The following is an 18700-nucleotide window of genomic DNA, read 5'->3' as shown; positions in this document are numbered from 1 at the left end:
AAGCAACATTGTGTGAGAGGCCTAGCTATATGAGAGGGTTGTGTGTGTATAAGAGGGGTTGGGGGAACTATGCACTTCTCACAAATACGAAGTAATGAATTTTTCCTAACAAGCCTGGCTGAGTTTTCAGTAATCCTGCAGCTATGGCATGACTAGTCCTCTGAGATATTTAGCACTGGCTGGAAAAATACGTCCAAAATATATTCAATCAATAGCAAGAAACAGTGATGCTTCTGAGTCACCTTACTGGAAAAGTGGCCTCACTGTGCGAAATAGAAACCGGTTTGCTTCTCTTCAGGCCCAGCTCAAGTTTTTTTTCTTTTCAGATGCAGTGAATCCACATAGGAATGGGGATGCCTTGAGATATATATGTATAATTTCAGAGAGGAAGGGAGAGGGAGAGAGACAGAAATATCAATGATGAGAGAGTATCATTGATCAGTTGCCTCCTGCACACCCCACAGCAGGGATAGAGCCCACAAACCCAGTATGTGCCCTGACTGGGAATCAAACCGTGACCTCCTGGTTCATAGGTCGATGCGCAACCACTGAGCCAAGCCAGCAGGGCGAGATGTCTTGGCTCTTGAAGCACCATCATTGATATCTCAGTAAGTCTAGCCCTCTCATTAGCCCTGCGCTTTCAAGCTATTCAGCAGCAGGTTTGAAGGTTCTGCTCGAGGGTCTTAATTGCCCTTGTTGAGTCTGTTTTGGGCCATCTGTGCTAACAAAACACTTAGTCCTCCCTCCCATGACATTTACTTGCACACAGATTGGCTGTGTTTTCCCTGCCCCATGTGCACATCCTCTGCATGCAATGTGACAATGAGCTAAGCCAGTTCTCTGACCCAAGCAAGGACTGCCAACGCAGCTCCCTGAGGCGCCACATGCCTGGCATCTGAACCTGCAGATATCGATTGGCATTATGAAAATCACCTAACTCCCTCAATTTGCATGTAGACTGGGGAGTATTGGTGCAAGAGGTTGTTGCCTTTGTTAAGGACTAGGTGAGGCCAGTGGCTGCAGGAGTCTGGGTAAGCACTGTTCCCCTCTCCCTCTGAACTCTGACTTCCCTGCACTGGGGCTGGGCCTCCTGGCCCCACAGCAGCCTCCTGGTTCTATAGCCTAGATACCGAGTGCCTGGTAGGCCCCATCCTGCCGGCCTGAGTCCTGGAGTCCATCTCCTCTGAGAGTAGAGACCAGACGGCACACCTGGGCGTGGCCCTGATGCATTTGGGACAATCTGCTATGGAAGGCAGCATGGCTGCATTTCTCTCCGGAATGACTTCCCCATCTTCTCCCAGAGTGAGCTTTTTAGCCGCAGCCTCAGCAGTTCCTGGACGGATTTTGTTGGTTTAGGACTCGGCAAGAAAAGTGGGATCCTGGGCCAGGAGCTCAGTAGGGGTTCCCTCCCGTCAAAGAAAATACAAATTAGTGTGGTAGGTGCTGAGGCTAAGAAATCTGGGGCCCTGCTGCTAGCATTTGTGCCCCTTATCCTCCCTCGGGGGCAGCTAGGCTGGGTGTAGCGTGTGAACACGGAGGTGGGACTGCACCCCAGTAATAGATTCACACTTTTCGGCTCATTGTGCTCATGCCATGGCCCTGAGAAGATGAACTAATGTGGCTGTTCCTCTGTGGCATTAACATGCTTTTACACAGCATCTGCTCCTGATCCTGGCAGACATGGCACACACATGCCCTTAGAGGACATTGGTAAGGAAAGCAAGGAAGTCTTTGGCCTAAAAGACACTTGTGGTAAATAGAAAGGTAAGCTAGAATAGAGGCCAAGGTGCCATCCCAGCCCTGGTGCCTACCCCTTCCCTGTCAGGCCTCTGAGGACAACTTGTTCAGCTCTCACCCTCTGGTCACCCCATCCTGGCGAGGCCCCTCCCCACCCTGGACTCCTGTGCTTTGGGACTGCAGGTGTGCATGGTCCCCTGCCCTCCGTCTCACCTCTGCCTCCTCTAAGGTCCCATGAAACCAAGGCCAGCTCCCCTAGAAGAGCATGGAGCTGGGAACTGAGAAAGTCCGGCTCACACTTGCCCTCTTTAAGACTCACGTAATCTGCTCTTAAAACTGGCCTGCCTCGCAGGTAAGCTGGATAGAACAAGGTGAGGCCTAATGAGTGGGGGGCTTTCTACATGTTAGCCCCGCTCATGGAGATGCACTCTGCCAGCATCCCTGGGATTGACCCTATAAGGGGTTCAAATAAAACCACTCTCCTGCCCCAGGGTATTGTTTATGAGACAGAAAATACAATTAACTCATTTGGGTCACTGCTTGCTGCCTCAGCCCCTTCCCTAAAGACAAACCATGAGAACCCAAACCAGGAGCCCCAGGGAGGAGCAAGAACAGGAATTCTCCCAACCTCAGAGTTCCAGAATGATTCTTAGGGGCTCATGAATCATTCTGTGCACCATATAGAGAGATGAAATGGGCTGACTCATATGCATTGATTTTCATATGTGGGTACCATTGTGGTTCATAAGATGCCAATTTACTTCCTAATGTGCTTAATAAGTTAGTTTGACCCAACAATGACTTTGGAAGAGAATCCCCTCCGAAGGTTAGCTGGTGCGGGAGTTCTGCCTCAGCTCCCTTGTCCTGAAGATGAACATCCTCAGGCCCGGAGCCCGGACATTGCAACTAAACAATTATCACCTGTCAACGCTCAGGCCTGTTTCTCCAGAATAATCAATGACACACACATGGGTTAGCCATAGCGTGAGGGCAACTGCAGGCCAAGGGTAAAGAAGATGGAACTCCCTGGACTTTGCCATCCAACAAAGAGAAGACTGGCTGCCACAGAATATGCCAGAAAGCCCCAGACTTAGCACAGGGAGGCCACAGAGAGGAGATTCTAGGATAGTGCCTGCATCTGGACGTGCAGGGGGACCACAAAGCCAGGTAGTATACAATTCCTAAACTCCTGTCCCTGCCAACAGCTTGTCCTAGGAAGCCCACCAGGAGGGTTCAGCTGACTGTTACCCCCCTCCCGCCCCCGCTCCCCGCCAAGGCTGCCTGAGGCCACCCCACCAGCCTCAGACTCAGAAGAGGGGCAGGTCGTCACCCTCTTTGAAGGTGCCACGCAGGGCTCTGAGGCGATGCTGCCTTTGTGTTCCTGCTGGGAATGTAAACTTCAGGAATTCTGCCATAACCAGAGCTCCGTTCCCACCTCTCCTGCCGTTCCCCTCGCCTCCCTCCTCCCACCTTGGAGAAACAACACAGGAAGATGCTTCTCTTCATTAGTCCACACAGGAGCCGAGCCTTCGGCTCAGAACCATGCACCTTCCACTGGTAAATGGGAACCCAGGGGAACTGGGACTTCGTGGTGGGGTTTCACAGGATGTTAAGAAATCACAAGAAAAAAAGATCCCTTTTTAAAAAATTGATAAAGGGAATGTGTAATGGGATATGTCTGTTTTCATAACTTCCGGCTTCCTTTTCTTCCTCTGAGTTGGAGAACTGTGAGTGTGTTTGAGCTGCCAGCCCATGAGCGGGAGCTGTTTTTATGGAAGACATGATTCTTATGAAAAGCCCATGTGATTTCTATCACAGAAGCACGTTTTCCCCATGCCTACCCCGCGCTCCTGCTAATGTGGTGGTTATATGTATGGAAGCAAACTTCTTCAGCCATTATCCCTCACCCCAGCTGGGCACAGTGTAGTACCCAGCTTGGTGCAAAGTAAAATTTGTAGAGAAAAATATTCACCATTAGAGACTGTCTCTTAATATTCCTTTTCAGCTGCTCTGAGAAGGATAATAGCACAGGACATGCCGCTTAGGGTAGCGTTAAATTAGTTCCCCTACTCCCAGAAGAACCTTAACAATGAGTTTAGGCTCTTCCCACATGCTGGGGCGTCAGTAAGGAAATGGTTGGCAGGCCCTGCCAAAAATGACAGTTGTTGATGGAATCCTCTGAAAGACCTGGTCGTTGGCCCACCTCCCAGAAGTCCCAGTGTGACTCCTAGCAGGTCTCTGTCCTGAAAGTAGCTCTTTCTGGTGGGAGACCAAAAGCGGGGGTGGGGAGGAGGAGAGTGGGGCCCAGGGCCTCAGGATTATGTTGTGAGAGGGAGTGTGAGGCCAGCAGAAGAGAGGGGGGCCTACGTGGCTTCCTCCCACTCTCCTCCCAGTCCTCTAAGGATACGTTTCTTAGGATTTTTGCTGAGGGATGTGATCCTCTGCCCTAGTTCTCCCGGGATAGTATAGGGTGAGGCAGCAGAAGAGGAAGAGGTGAGGTGCAAACCTTCACGGACCAGAGCCAGGCCCTCTGTAATAGCCCATGGCCTTGGCACAGGTGACATGCTTTGGATCTTATAAGACAACTTCGATTTGCATGCAGAATTAGACCCAGCCACCAGAGATGATTATCTGGGCTGTGGAGACCACTGGGGACGAGCCCACAGATCGATGCTCACAGAGCTCCAGATGTCCTGACAGTTTCCTGCGAGTCATCCACCTCCCAGGCAGGTCCCTGAAGGAGAAGGTTATGGGTTTAGAAATGGCCTAATTTCCTCACATTTTGAGAAAACTGTCAGCTAACCCTCTACCTTCTATTCATCCAGTCATTGGTTTAATCAACAAATAATTATTGAGGATCTACCTGCCATATGCCAGGCCCTGTGCTAAGTTCAGGAGGAGGGGTCCTGCCCTCAGAAAAATTATAGCCCCTGCCCTAGCTGGTTTGGCTCAGTGGATAGAGCGTCGGCCTGTGGACTGAAGGATCCCAGGTTCAACTGTGGTCAAGGACACATGCCCGGATTTCGGCTTTGATCTGCGGTGGGGAGTGCGCAAGAGGCAACCAATCAATGATTCGATCTTATCACTGACGTTTCTATCTCTCTCTCTCTCTCTCTCTCTCTCCCCCTCTCCCTTCCTCTTTGAAATCAATAAAAAAAATTTTTTTTTTGAAAAAAGGAATATTATAGCCTAGAAAGGGAACAGACAACAAATAAGTAGACAAATCAACAGGCTAATTACAGATTGCTGTAAGAGCCATGAAGGACATGAAGAGGGTAAATGAGATGGAAAGGAGCTGGGAGGGGCTACTCGATAGGGGAGGACCCCTCTGCAGAGAGCACATTTGAGCGGAGACCTCAAGGACAGGAGTGGCGTGAGAAGAGCTAGAGGAAGAGCGTGCCGGGCAGAGGGAGTTCGAAGATGCAGAGGCAGAAACGCCTTGGAGCGTTTAGGAACAGAGAGGCTGTGCCGAGAGCAGTGAGGAGAGGGATTTGGGGCGAGTTCAGAGGAGAGGCAGGAGCCAGGTCGTCTTGTAGGGCCTTGGAGGCCGAGATCAGAGTGAGGGCTTTATTCTGAGAGCAATGGGGAGCCAGTGACGGTGTGAATGAAGCAGGAGTGGTGATGTAATTAAAGGTCACTGTGTGCTCACTGCCACGTTGTTTGTAACAGAAGATTAGAAACAAATTCCATCCGCATGGGGCTGGGTAGATAAATTTAGGTTCATTCCAGTGGTTTGCAGCAGTTAAAAATGTGAGGCTTCCACTTTTCTATTAGGGAAAAATAACAACAGCTGTGAGGCTTATCCATTCATACTGCTTTAGCAGGATTTGCAAGACTCCCCAAATGGGGGGAAATCCCAAGAAACAGAAGAGAGTACAATGTGCTGCCAATGTATTTTTAAAAGAGGAGATGTATATGGATATAGGGGTGGCTGTAATGTTATACCACGCTAAGGATACATAAGAACCTGGGGAGGGGTTTCTTCTGGGGAGGGGAACTGAGGCACAAGGTGACTAGGAGACTTACTCTTCGTAGTACATACTTTTGTATGTTTGAATATCTTACTAGGTATCTCTATTACTTATTCAGCAAAAAAGAATAAATTGCGGCCCTGGCCAGTGTGGCTCAGCTGGTTGAGCATCCCATGCACAGAAGTCCCTGGTTTGATTCCCAGTCAGAGCACATGTCCAAGTTGTGGGCTCGATCCCCAGTAGGGGCTGTGCAGGAGGCAGAGATTGATGTTTCTCTCTCCCTTCCTCTCTCTCTCAAATTAAAAACAGACCTAGCCAGTTTGGCTCAGTGGATAGGGCCTGGGGATGGATAGGGCCTGTGGATGGAAGGGTCCCAGGTTTGATTCTGGTCAGGGCCATGTAACTTGGTTGCAGGCTACATCCTGGCCCTGGCTGGGGTGTATGCGGGAGGCAACCAATCGATGTGTGTCTCTCTCACATCAATGTTTCTCTCTGTGTGTCTTTCCCCCTCCCTTCCACTCTCTCTAAAAATCAATGGAAAATATCCTCGGGTGAGGATAAATAAATAAATAAATAAATTCTATTTAAAAAGACACGTTTTTTAAAAGACTAAAATGTGGTCAGCCTGTTCACTGTGTGGAGAGGGTGTGGGAGCAGAAGCAGAGAACGGGTTGGAAGACTCTGGCTGTGACCTAGTTGAGAGATGGCGGTGAGCTTCACCTATGAGGTTGGTAATGGGATGGAGAGAATATACACTTTAGAGGCAGAGCCAGCTGCTCTTGGTGCATTCCACACTGACACGCCCTAGAAAGCTTTGTGCATGAGAGATCAGAACCAGGCTCCCCTAACTCCCGGACTTCTTATGGACAGGCGCCCCGCCCATATCCTCACACAAGTGTTAAAAATGATTTTTAATGACCATCAGCACAGAGTCCCACTGAAGAAGCCCTCTAGTTTCTCAACGGAGCTTTCTTTCCTTGCAGAGAGATGCCAAAGGCCAGTACCTGTTTGACCTTCTTTGCCACCACCTGAACCTACTTGAAAAAGACTATTTTGGGATCCGCTTTGTGGACCCAGATAAGCAGCGGGTAAGTCAAAATTCAAAGCACAAATGGAGGAGAGGGTTGGTCAATAAGCCTGACGCTTTGAACTGCCACTCATCTTCAGCGTTCAGGAGTCAGGGACCAACCAGACCCTACAGGTAAGTGTCATCTCTTCAGATCCTATTATGAGAACCTGGCTGGTGTGCTCAGTGCTTGAGTGTCGACCTATGAACCAGGTCACAGTTCAATTCACTGGTCAGGGCGAATGCCCTGATTGCGGGCTCGATCCTCGGTGGGGGGTGGGCAAGAGACAGCCGATCAATGATTCTCTCTCATCGTTGTTGTTTCTATCTCTCTCTCCCTTCCTCTCTGAAATAAACAAAAATATTTCTTTAATCACATTCTGAGACCTGGAGACACCGTAGCAGAGCTCACCTAGTTGCTCACCATTTTACAGAAGCTGAAATGGCAGCCTGGAGAGCTGAAGTGGTTTGCCCAAAGTTGCCCGGTTGGAGGTAGAGCTAGAGTTGTGGTCTCAGGGCCCAGGTCACAGGCTGAACCGCTCCTGCCCCCTTTCTAGTACATGGACCTCACCTGAGGTGCCACCCCACCCCAATCTGAGCAGGACAAAGAGCCAAATTGGCACAGGCCTTTCAGGGCCTTGCAAGTCTTGCAATTCTTGTTATCCTCTACGCTGTGTGGTCGGCTCTACAGACACAGGGCTGTGTGGTCGGCTCTACAGACACAGGGCTGTGTGGTCGGCTCTACAGACACAGGGCACTGACAAGGATTGTGATACTCCTGAAGGTAGAAGAACAAGTCCACTATCCCCAGCAGCTGCTCACCTCTCCAGCTTCACCTCCCTGACCTTCCTCCTCCCTGCTGTGGCCCAGCCAGACTGCTCTCTGGCTCCCCCATGTCATCCCTGTCTTTTCCCAGAGCCTTCACCTATACCGCGAGCCGCGGTTTGCAGCTCTGTTGACCTAATGAGTTTGCCGACCACGGACCTATACAATCCCCTTGCCTCACTTCTCCACGGTCTACACTTTTCTTTTGGCTCATGCCTTCTCACGCATAAGGTCTTAGCCTAGACTTTTATTTGTTCCAGAAGTCTTCCCTAAGCCCCACTCTGAACGAGGGTCCCTCCTATGTGCCCCATATGCCCTGTGATTGCCTGTGTCCCCTGCAAAACTGTAAGTCCTGTGAGGGCATGAACATTATCATATTCATTACTGCATCCCATGGCACTAGCAGGGGCCTAGAAGGGGGTCGTATGCGGGAACTATTTGCCGAGGGCGTGATGAGAGGGCGAGCTTATGGTTAGTAGTGCCGTACTTCCCCTCCACTCGCCCAGGTGGCCCACTAGCAGACACCTGCAGTTTCTACAACGCTGTCCATCAGCCCTTTGCTATCTGTGGGGATGTACTGTCTGGCATGAAGTGGACAGTATGCAGAAGCATTCAGGCCTCAGGGACTCCCTTCCCTACATCCCTGCCCACCACCCAGTCTTGTCTACCAGCCTCCAAAAACACGATCACCATGAATCCCAGAGGGACCCCCCTTTAATTTTCTTCACAGCTCCAAACGTGGGCTTCATCTCTGTCACCACTAAGGGACTTTGGAGGGAGCCTTGGAGGGTGCAGCCCCCCAGCATGGCCAGGCCACAGATAACTAACGAATGAATGGGCACTTCACACCAGGCCGGAGTCAGGTGCTGTTTTGTTCTTTGATGCTCTGAGCCAGCGGTTTTCAACCTTTTTCATCTCATGGCACACAGAAACTAATTACTAAAATTCTGCAGTGCACAAAACAATATATATTTTTTGCCAATCTGACAAACAAACCAAGTATAATTCTGGTTCATTCACACTGTCATCTTTTTATTTGACAACGTAAGGGAAAAGAGGTCAGTGCCCCTGACTAAGTAGTCGGGTATTGCATGTTTCAGAACTTCTTGCCACACACCGGTTGCAAATTGCTGCTCTGCGCCATGTGTCTCCAGGTCCCATTCAGGGTGTTAGGGCTAAACACCTGAGCTTTAGGAGAGACTCAGAAGGACTGCGCCCTTTTACTCTGACAAGCCCCGCCCCCTTTGCTGACAGGTGTTGTTACTCCTGGCTCAGCAGAGTGTTGAGCCTCATCCGTGTTTGGAAGGTCGTGTGAAGTCAGTCCCTCACCTGTAAAGGCTCCACTGCCTTGACATAATTGCTGCCCTTAGCCCTGGACCACAGGGTGAGCCTCCAGGACGTGCCAGACACCGAGCAGCTGTGTCCTCACACACTGTCGGTGTCCATGAGCTGTGTGATAATGGGCTGTTTTTACAGCGGGTCCTTTGTTGTTGGTTTTTGTATTCTATTGGTGTGAGCTGTCTTTCCTTGAGAAGGAAGGCCAGTTACCCTAAGGTCTGTCTCTTCGTGTCCCAGAGAGGGTAGCATAGGAGGAAAAAAGGGCACAGTGTCCTGTTCATTATTTTTAAGTTAGGTCAGAATGTGCCTGAGGAGAATAAGAGAGTATGTGGAGTGATGAGGATTAAGAGCAGGAGACAGAGAAAGGTAAGGAAATGGGGGAAAAGAGAAACGTTTATGGAGTGGCTGCAGTGTGCTGGGCTCTGCACTGAGCACAGAGCTAAATCCTTCAGCGGATGGGTATTGAGCACTGAGTTGTATCGGGCACTGGGCTATGGACGTCACATATGCTATTTAATTCTTGCCACAAATGAGATGAGTATCCACAATTATATCATCCATCTCCAGATTAGTGAACAAAGTCTCAGACAGGTTAAGTAACTTGCCTGAGGCAGGTGGCAAAACCTGTCTCCACCTCAGACCTGTCCGGCCCAGAGCCTGTATGGTTTCTAAAGCTCCATGTTGAGTTCATACCTGAGAGCCTCCAAATTGTTATGATCCTTTGCCTTTAGTGAGGGGTAAGGAGAACAGGGAGGCCGGGAGGGTTCCTGAGAGCTGTGTGGAAACGGCCCAGTAAAGAATTGTCATCCTAGATCTACTGACTCATGGTAGATAGAGCTGGAGGAGGTAAGATCCCAGCTCCCTAGAGTGAGGCAGTAAAACACCTCCCTCCCCGCCGCCCCCCCCCCCGCCAGGGCACCAGGCGGGCTGCACCCAGCGCTCCATCCATCTCCTCCCTGCTGCTCTGCAGGGGTCTCCGTGGGGAGGAGCTGCCCTCAGTCACCCTCTTCCAATTCCCGGCTCAGGCCCAGGGCCTCGGCCTGCTCTCAGCCTCTCCTTTCAAGGTGGAGGTACCCTTTCAAGCCTCTAGAGTCTGAATGTTGGCTTATTCACCCAAAGACAGGAGCACACTCCCCTCTCGGAGTCTTCTCCTCGTCTCCTGACCCCTCGCCCCCAAACCCATGTTAACAGTTTGCTAGTGATGCTGGGACCCAGACTTAGCCAGACAGATGCAAAACGTAACTCTGGCTATCACCATATTCTTGGGATCCTTTCAAGATTTTTCTACCAGACCCTTAAAATCTCTTGGGCAAGCTGTGACCACTTTCCACTCCCTTCCCACCCCTCCCTTCTCCTCCAGCCTCCCTCCTTTCTTCAGTTTTCACCCCTAAAGTCCTCTGGCCAGCTTCTTGCCAAGGGGAATAGCCTTTTTGTCATTCAGCTCCATCTGCCTTCTGCTCATAATGGATCTTACAAGTCATTCCTCTTAGTTTCTTTGTTGATTTACTTTCATCTGTCAGGGGGATGTCTAGGGCGTTCTGTTTACTGGGTCCCAGACACTTGCGGGCTCTTCTCCCTGCACAAAGTTCCCGATAGGCCTCCTGGAAGCCCCATTGTTTCCATGCAATTTCATCTCTTGCCTTCGCCTTGCGGTGAAGCCGGGCCGCCGTGGGCCGGGTAATGTGAGAAGGACCTCTTAACCACATTGAGTGGCTATAATGAGTTGCCAGCCTCATGGGAACTCAGATCAGAGGAAGCAAGAGAGCAGAATGTCAACCCAGATTATCCATGTGGAGCTGACGAGAGAACTGGCTCTTAGTGGGTCCATTAACTGCATAACCCATGCCCAGCCCAGAAGGTGAGAGCTGGGAATCGAGGGAGGCCAGGATGCCGTCTGCGTGGCCCTGGCCGCTTTCCTGCAAAGGGAGGACTCTGCCAAGAGGTAACATTAAATGGAAGTAGCCAGAAAGGAGGGAGGGCGGTATGGACCTGGTTCCTTCGAACCTTTGGCAGCTGCATACTGCACACTGTGCTGGGCACGGGCAATCCACTGTAAACAAGACAGTTTTCTGCCCTCACAGGGCTCATGACTAATGGTTTTAAGCTACTTCCAGATAACCAAACCCAAGTAACAGTAGTTCTAGCTCCCTGCAAATTGTCAAGGTTCCTGATTAGCATAACAGCAACAAACATCAATGATGCATTTATAAAGCATCCATGTAGGACTGGGAAACATATAGAATGGTCTCATTGCTTCCTTCCCCAAGCATAAGTACCCTGGGGGGAAATGCATTGCTACTATGTCCCGCCTCCATGAAGTTCCAAGGGATGCAGGATAGGATCCTATACATCAGTTGTGGTCAGTTATCTTATGAGACAGACTTTGCCAAGGAATCCTGAGCATGCCTCTCTCACACAGGGCTGGGCAATCTGTTACTCAAACAAAGATGGAAGATACACAGCCATCCCTACCTTCTCACCATTTATGAAATTCTGTCAGTACTTTCTAGAGCCCCTGTCAAAAAACGTTGGCATGTAGCACACATACATACAACCCATTAAAGCCAGTATTTCCCCACTCAAGCCAGACGGGACTCGGTCCCCATCACACACACGTACACTCACTTGTGCCTACTGGTGTGCCAGAAACGTGGATCAGGACCTCGGCACCCTGCTCTAGGAGGTGGCCTTGCCAGACAAGCCCAGAAATGGCATCTGAAGCTGGAACTCCTTCCTCTTCACAGCTGGTTCCCGGGGAGCTTTTCAGAAACTCTTATCACTCTTGACTCTCCAGGCCTACGTATCACAAGCGTTTGGGCTGCTTTCACCCTGGGCTACAGTCTGTCTGGTGACTTAAATTGGGTTAAACAAGTTATATTTGACACTGCTTCTCATTAGGGTTTTCTTGTTCTGTGTTCTCGCTCTCAGCACTGGTTGGAGTTTACGAAATCTGTGGTGAAGCAGTTGAGATGTAAGTATTCCCCAAGAAAAGACTCGAGCCCTACCCCTGGGGAGGGGGGTGAAACCTCCCACGTGCAGTGAGTCTTGGTAATTTTCCACTGTTCTGGGTATACGTGGCCCTAAACACCTGAGGATTTTCTTCTGAGGGTTCAGAGGCCCGTGCATCCCGGTGGGGAGGGGAGCGCAGTCTTCTCTGGACCAGAGCGTCTTCCCTGATAGGCACCTGTTTTTTTCTGCAGCCCAGCCTCCGTTCACCATGTGTTTCCGGGTGAAGTTCTACCCTACAGACCCTGCTGCCCTGAAGGAAGAGATAACCAGGTGAGATGAAACATACCTCCCTCCAGCACTAAGACCTGTTGGAGAGGCCAGGAGAGAGGGACTGTAACCTCTCAGATCCTCTATGCTGGAAGCTCCTAACTCTTATAGGCAAGGCATTCTTCTTAACTATAACCTTACTGCTGTGTTTCATTCCCACGTGCTCTCCTTGCTCACCCGCTCAGTAAATTGGAACAGAGGGAGTGTCCTTCTTCAGAAAGGGTGAACACATCATCCTGAACCAGACCTCCTCAGAGGGCTCTGGAGTAACGAATGAATCAAATGCATATTTTTCTCTTACCTGTGATGTGGCCACCGTGGACGTTTTGGAGAGGGCTGTGTTGCTGCTTTTGGGGGAGATTGGAATAGACTCCAAAGCATGACACTGAAGAACCAGTTGGGAAATAACTGAGGATTTTAAATCGAAGTGGGTCAGTGCCAGCGTGCTGATGGATCAGGTCCCCGGTGAGCTCTTCATCGCGGGCATTGTGTCCTTTGGAGAGCAGACGGCCGCAGGGAATGGATTCGATCTCACTCAGCACCTAAGCGCTCCTGTGCCCACGGCCATCCTGTGAGAGGGTCAGCGAGTAGGAGCTTCGAAGCTTCCCCAGGGTTTTGTATCTCGGAGCCAAATTCACTCTAAAAGTGTTGCCTCGGAGATTTAGGAACTCTATGTAACAGGGATCCTTAATTTTTATACCAGAAAGATCTAATGTTGACATAAACAAAACCTTGCTGTTACCTTGTAGAAGGAGAGGCCCAGGTGAAAAGGCCGTGCCAGGGAATCTTAGAGCTGAGGAGCAAACAGCTCCGCCCACTCCATCCCCTCCCTCACACCTGAGAGAAGCAAAGACGGGGATGAGGTAGGCTGTCCATCCTGTAAGGCTTTGCGATTTACTTCTAGATCCTGAACTACTTGAGATAATCTAAAACAAAAGAGGGGGGAAGAAGGGAGAAAGAATATGGATTTATGTTCTCTTCATGTTCTGAAGAGCCTGCCACTACCTTGACGTCCAATAAAAGGAGCAGAAGTTTGTCTGAAAAGGACGATGAGGAAATGGGGAGAGAAGAGAGCAAGAAACAGGAACAGGCAGTACACAGGAAGCAAAGGGGTGGGTGGGAGGGAAGGTGGCTTGGCCGCGGAGGGAGAGGGGTCTTCTGATCTGGTCAGAGGATCAGGACAGCGGGCTGCTCGGTGTGGAGCGGTGCACACCCACCCACTTTGAAACACGGCGGGCAGGGGGGGTGTAGGTGGAATCGAACCTCATGTTCCTTCCTGGACGTAGGAACTACACGCTCTGCTCATCCACACGGAGGTGGATGTGGCTCCCACTTTGCTTCTAAAAATCAAGCTCATCCATATTAATAAGCAATCCTGTAGCTTTAAGTAGAACAGTGAGGGTAGAACTACTATGTTTAACAACTTAAACAGAGAGGAGTTTTGGCAAAGCACTAACCTGCCTTGCTCATGATCTCTAGTGTTTGCCTTAGGTCTGAGCACATCCTCCCCGCCCCTCCCCGCTCTTCCCCTTCGCTCCCCTCCCCTCTTCTTTCCTTCCTTCCTTCCCCTCCCCTCCTCTCTCTCTCCCTCCCTCTTTCTATTGAAAGAGGTGATGATACCAGGACAGATCCAGAAGTCTGCGCCCCTGTCCACATGTCAGAGCAAATTCAACACATCTTTGCTTGGAGCCTCGCCCCTGGCCTCCTAACAGCACACATCAGCTTTGCCTGGTCTGCACCTCACTGGCCGACAGTGGGGTGAGGGGCTGGTCTGATATAAGCCAGTGAGAGCACCACAGGCACTTTCTGATTTGATTAAAGGACAAAAATATAGGATGAACTTGGCCCTTAGGAGGCGCTCTTAACGACATACTTTTCTACATCAAATGTCACCGCATAATATTAACATACAGACCCAACTACCCAAGAAGCAGCATAGACCCAGAGCTCCGGTCCTATTTGTCACTTCTTAATTATGTGGCCTTGGACATAAGATATTTAACCTCCTTGGGCTTCGGATTCCTCATGTATAAAATGAGGCTAGCAAGAGCTACCTCCTAGAATTGCTGGAAGGATGAATCACTATCCAAGGTCTTGCACTTCTTAATACCCCCCAAGGGTCTTACACGGTGCAAAGGCTTGTTACCTGTTTACTGCCCGATTGGTTACACAGTCCGTGGACCCCAAGGGCTCTGCTCCTGGGGCACAAGTACAGCTAGCTCTGACTTTTCCTCCTTTTTTATGTGAAAGGCGCTTCTTTCCTGATAATCCCCTCACCTCTTCTGTCCCCTTTCCCTGCCAGCGAGAGCCCTAACACTTCAGCAGCTAACTTGAGAACCCAGAGAGAAAGCCATCTTAGGTAATCACCCACGTCCTGGTCAGCGCAGTAGGGGGACCGCGGCCAGGCCTCTCAGTGAGTCAGCAGACTTCAGGGACACTGACAAGTGTGTAGCACCTCCCCATCCGCGTGCATTTGTGCTGACCATCCTCCGCCCTTCTCCCCTCTCTCCATCTCACCAGCCTTCCTTTCCTAGAATGCAATTTCCAAGCGCGTCAGGAGAGTTAGTCACAGGCTGACTGCCTCCCCCTCCCCAAGGCGTTCAGTGGGGGCCTTAGAGTTAGCAGCATCTTTCTCCTCGTTCACATCCCCGCTGATCTTAAAACAGCAGGTACCTGCCCCAGCCTTACTCAATACCCATAATTCATTCCTGGCTTACAGCCCTCCACACCACTTTCCTGCCAAACTAATTTAGCTGTCAGTGTGTTTTTTCCTAGCCATATTGCTCCTAAATTTCACCACCGTCTCAGCCATTCCCATAAAGCCAGGCTGAGAGGAGGGGATGAAGTAGGGAGTAAAGAACTACGCTTCAGTTTATCTCTTGGACTCTTCCCAGAGGATAAATTTAGTGGCCAAATCCTGATTAATCTCTTTTGTCATTTTTTAAAGTAATAAATAGATTTTCTTGTCTGAGCTGGAGACAAGGCAGAGAAAATGGGGATTAGGCACCAAATTTGGCTTTTAGCAGGGACTGCGGGTGTATGAATGCCTTGGGAAGATGGAGTAATAGAGGAAACTGAGTACAAAAGGGACCCGCCTTCCAAGGAAGCACATTGCCTGACACATGTGTGAGCAGGTGCTCAAGACAATGCTAGCAGAGGGAGCACATATATGCATGAATGAATAGAGTGCTCACGTCATTTATTCCTTCAAAGAATATCAGTTGAGCCCAGCTTAGGCTAAGATGGGTTGGAAACTTTTTCTGTAAAAGGCCACAAGAGTATTAGTATTTTAGGCGTTGTGGCCATCTGCTCTCTGTCACAGCTACTCGTCTCTGCCATTATAGAGCAAAAGCACTATGGATGATATATAAAGGGATGAGCATGTTTGTGTTCCAATAAAATTGTATTTTGTTTCATGGAAACCTCTGGTGGCAAGCTGTAGTTTGCTGACCCTGGGCTAAGGAATCAAAGAAGGTTCAAAAACTCCAGGTTCAAATCCCAGGTTTTCTTTTAACTAGTGCGTGACCAGGCAAGCAACACTATGTGAGACGGGGATAAAACCAGTAGTCACCTCTTTGTTGTGAGGATTAGATGAGAGTGTGTGTGTTAAATAGCACAATGTGTAGCACACAGCATGCACTCAGTAAATCATTATTATTATTTTAAAATATATTTTTATTGATTTCAGAGAGGGAGAGGGAGAGACATAAACATCAATGATGAGAGAGAATGATCAGCTTGCCTCCTGCAGGCCCCACACTGGAGACTGAGCCCGTAACCCAGACATATGCTATGACCGGGAATCAAACTATGACCTCTTGGTTCATAGGCCAATGCTCAACCACTGAGCCATGCCAGCCGGGCTTATCATTATTATTATTATTTTGTTTTGTTATTTTTGTCATCTGTCTCTCCCACTGGAATGTTCCCTGCTGAACTCCGGGCACCTGTGTAGTGCCTCGCACATGTAAGTGCTCAGAACCAGCAGGCTGATGGCTGGTGGGAGGGAGGGGAGCAGGGGAGCTAGGCAAAGGACACATGGGCTCTCTAGAAGAATATAAAAAGTAAATAAAACATCGTCTCTGACTTCAAGGAGCTTGGAGTCTAGTGTGAGGGAGGAAGACATACTGAGCATGATTATACTTAGGAAAAAGGGCGGTAGAAATAGAGGAAGCCAGAGGCAAAGAATCTAATGAAGGGAAGGTGGGGCCAAAGGGTCTTCTGGAAGAAACTCTTCAGGAGCCGCCAGTGCTTTCCAAGGTTCAGACCTTTAATTCTGGAAGTGTCTGTGGATTGACTCATCCCCACCCTCTGATATCAGAAAGCATATGCCGAAGACAGTACCTCGAAGAGATGTCCATGTTACAGAAAAACTCGGGTTTTCCTTGGTCGTCTTTTAGGCTCTCACTTATTCACACCCCCACCAATATGGGACAACACAGACATTACAAATGGAGGAGAAGCAAAGCCTCCTGGGGCCTAAAGGAGACAGGCAACGTTTACCAAAAAAAAGCGTCCTACAGGAGCAGGCCTGTCTTCAATCTGGTCTAAAGCTAATTTCTTGTTTGGTTCCCATGAGGATGTCTTTCTGAGGACAAGTTCTCCCGGACTTCATTTAGGACACCCCGCTCTGACCTGACAATTAACTGAATTACTACAGGGGCAGAAGCACCAGGTCCTGGGTCAGGAGGCCTTACTGATTCAATCACAGTGTCACTTCAGACAAGTCACTCTACATCTCTGGACTTTACTTTCCCAGCTACAGAACGAGAGAACTGGGCTGGAACTCCGGTTCTGGGGTTCTGGGGTTGGTTGCTCATCAGGACTGGCCCGGCTGGGTGGTTCCGGTTAACTGATCCCTTGCCTGGCCACACAGTGGCGCTGGTGGCAATGCCTCGGGCAACAAGGTGGTCTTCCTTAGGCCCATGTGTGGCAGGAGGGAACATGCCAGGGTCTCTTGAGAATAGGCCTAAGGATGCTATGAATCATGGGATATATTTTCATGACCAACAACATTGAGTCATTGGCTACCTCCTTGAATGAGCAAAATGTGGGGCTTGATGGACGTGCTGTAGTAAAAGAGGGACTCTCTATCTTGAAGCTGCCAGTTCGTTCTTTCATGAGCTCATCTCTTCTTGTCCTCTAAAGAATATGGTTTGTTTCTTTAGGATGTTGGCTTGCCCTTCCTTCCCTCTCCCCCTCCAGTTGCTGTACCAGTGCCTGGCAATGTTCCCATGGCCTTACCCTTGACCCCCCTGTAGCTATCCTGCCTCCAGAAGTCTGAAGGAGCCCCACCCCCCAGTGCAAAAGCCTTGTTTCCTTTTCAGCTCACATGAGGCACCTGTCATGCACCCATCCATAAAGATGCTTCATAAAAACAAGCGGTTCTCAGTGTGAGCAGGAGCATGTCCACCTTGGGCAAAGAGGGCTCTAAAGGGGCTTTTCCAAATCCAGGAGCTCCCCCACACACACAGATTCTGACACGCTCCCCTGGGGGATGCTCTCCTAACCACCACATTGAGAATCACCGCCCGGAGCCTATTGTCCCTTTGAAATATCTCCTTCAACCCAGCCTGTGCTGTCCCTGAATTTTGGACAGAGATCAACAGAGCGGTGTGGGAGCAGTGCCTGGTGAATAAGGGGCCAAAGGTTTGCTTCCACCTCCCGCCAATGCCTGGGGACGGTGGGAGCTGGAACAGCGAGAGGCCAGAAGCCCTTTCCTCTCCCCCTCTTCCCTCCCTCCCTCTCCCCCACACACCGTGTGGCATTTCACTGTGGGAAGCAGAGCGAAGACAAGCTTGACTTGGTAGATCCATCTTAATTTTTTATTCTGTGCGGTTTCTTTTTCCTTCCGTTTTTCTCTGCAAACACTGGGGCAGAGTGGGGTTGGGTTGGGGATGGTGGTTGAGGAAAGGAGGGGAGCTCTTAACTTCCAGACTATAATACTCACCATCCCTTTGCTTTGAGGAGGGAAGTCCAACCTGGTGTGGTTAGAAGGATGCTTATGCTTTAATCTGTACACAAATCCCCTGGGAATCTTGTTAAAATGATTCAGCAGGTCCAGGATGGGCCTTTGGTCTGCATTGCCAACAAGCTCCCAGTTGCTGCGGCTACGCGGGCCACATTTGGAATAGCGGGGCCTTAGGAGAGGAGAGGTTTGCTTGCTCCTAATTTCTGTTTGTTAATTACTGGACTCACCAAGCCCATGGTTCTCGGTCACCTGGGGACCCCTCCCCACCCGAGTTGCCTTTCGGTGGTCCTCTTCTTCTTGAGCGCTTTCACACGATCAGGTGAGCCTGGGATCCTGTTTCGTTCTTCATCCTGAGAACAGAAGTGGGGGAAACTCCTAGTTGTCCAGGGAGCACCCAATTTCTTTTCTGATGGAATTTAAGGGGATTTTGCTACATGTCCATTACTCCCCTAGGGATGCTGTAGTAGCTAAGGCAGTCTTAGCAAGTGCCACAGAACTTCAGCCAACAAGCATGTA

At 49.9% G+C, this 18700-nt stretch overlaps 1 protein-coding gene across 3 annotated transcripts in view; it reads left to right on the top strand.

The window, feature by feature from the left end:
- FRMD5 (FERM domain containing 5) overlaps nt 1-18700 on the top strand; it is a 280502-nt gene that overhangs the window by 229601 nt on the left and 32201 nt on the right. For all 3 annotated transcript variants that reach the window (XM_079768023.1, XM_079768021.1, XM_079768022.1), the window contains exons 2-4: nt 6692-6796; nt 11866-11908; nt 12138-12216. In XM_079768023.1, the coding sequence (XP_079624149.1) occupies nt 6692-6796; nt 11866-11908; nt 12138-12216 (227 nt within the window). The remainder of the gene's footprint in view (nt 1-6691; nt 6797-11865; nt 11909-12137; nt 12217-18700) is intronic.

Source organism: Cnephaeus nilssonii (assembly GCF_951640355.1).
Source record: "Cnephaeus nilssonii genome assembly, chromosome: 4".
Taxonomy (NCBI): Eukaryota; Metazoa; Chordata; class Mammalia; order Chiroptera; family Vespertilionidae; genus Cnephaeus; species Cnephaeus nilssonii.
Note: the sequence above shows the minus strand (reverse complement) of the source record. Positions and strands in the feature narration are given on the sequence as shown.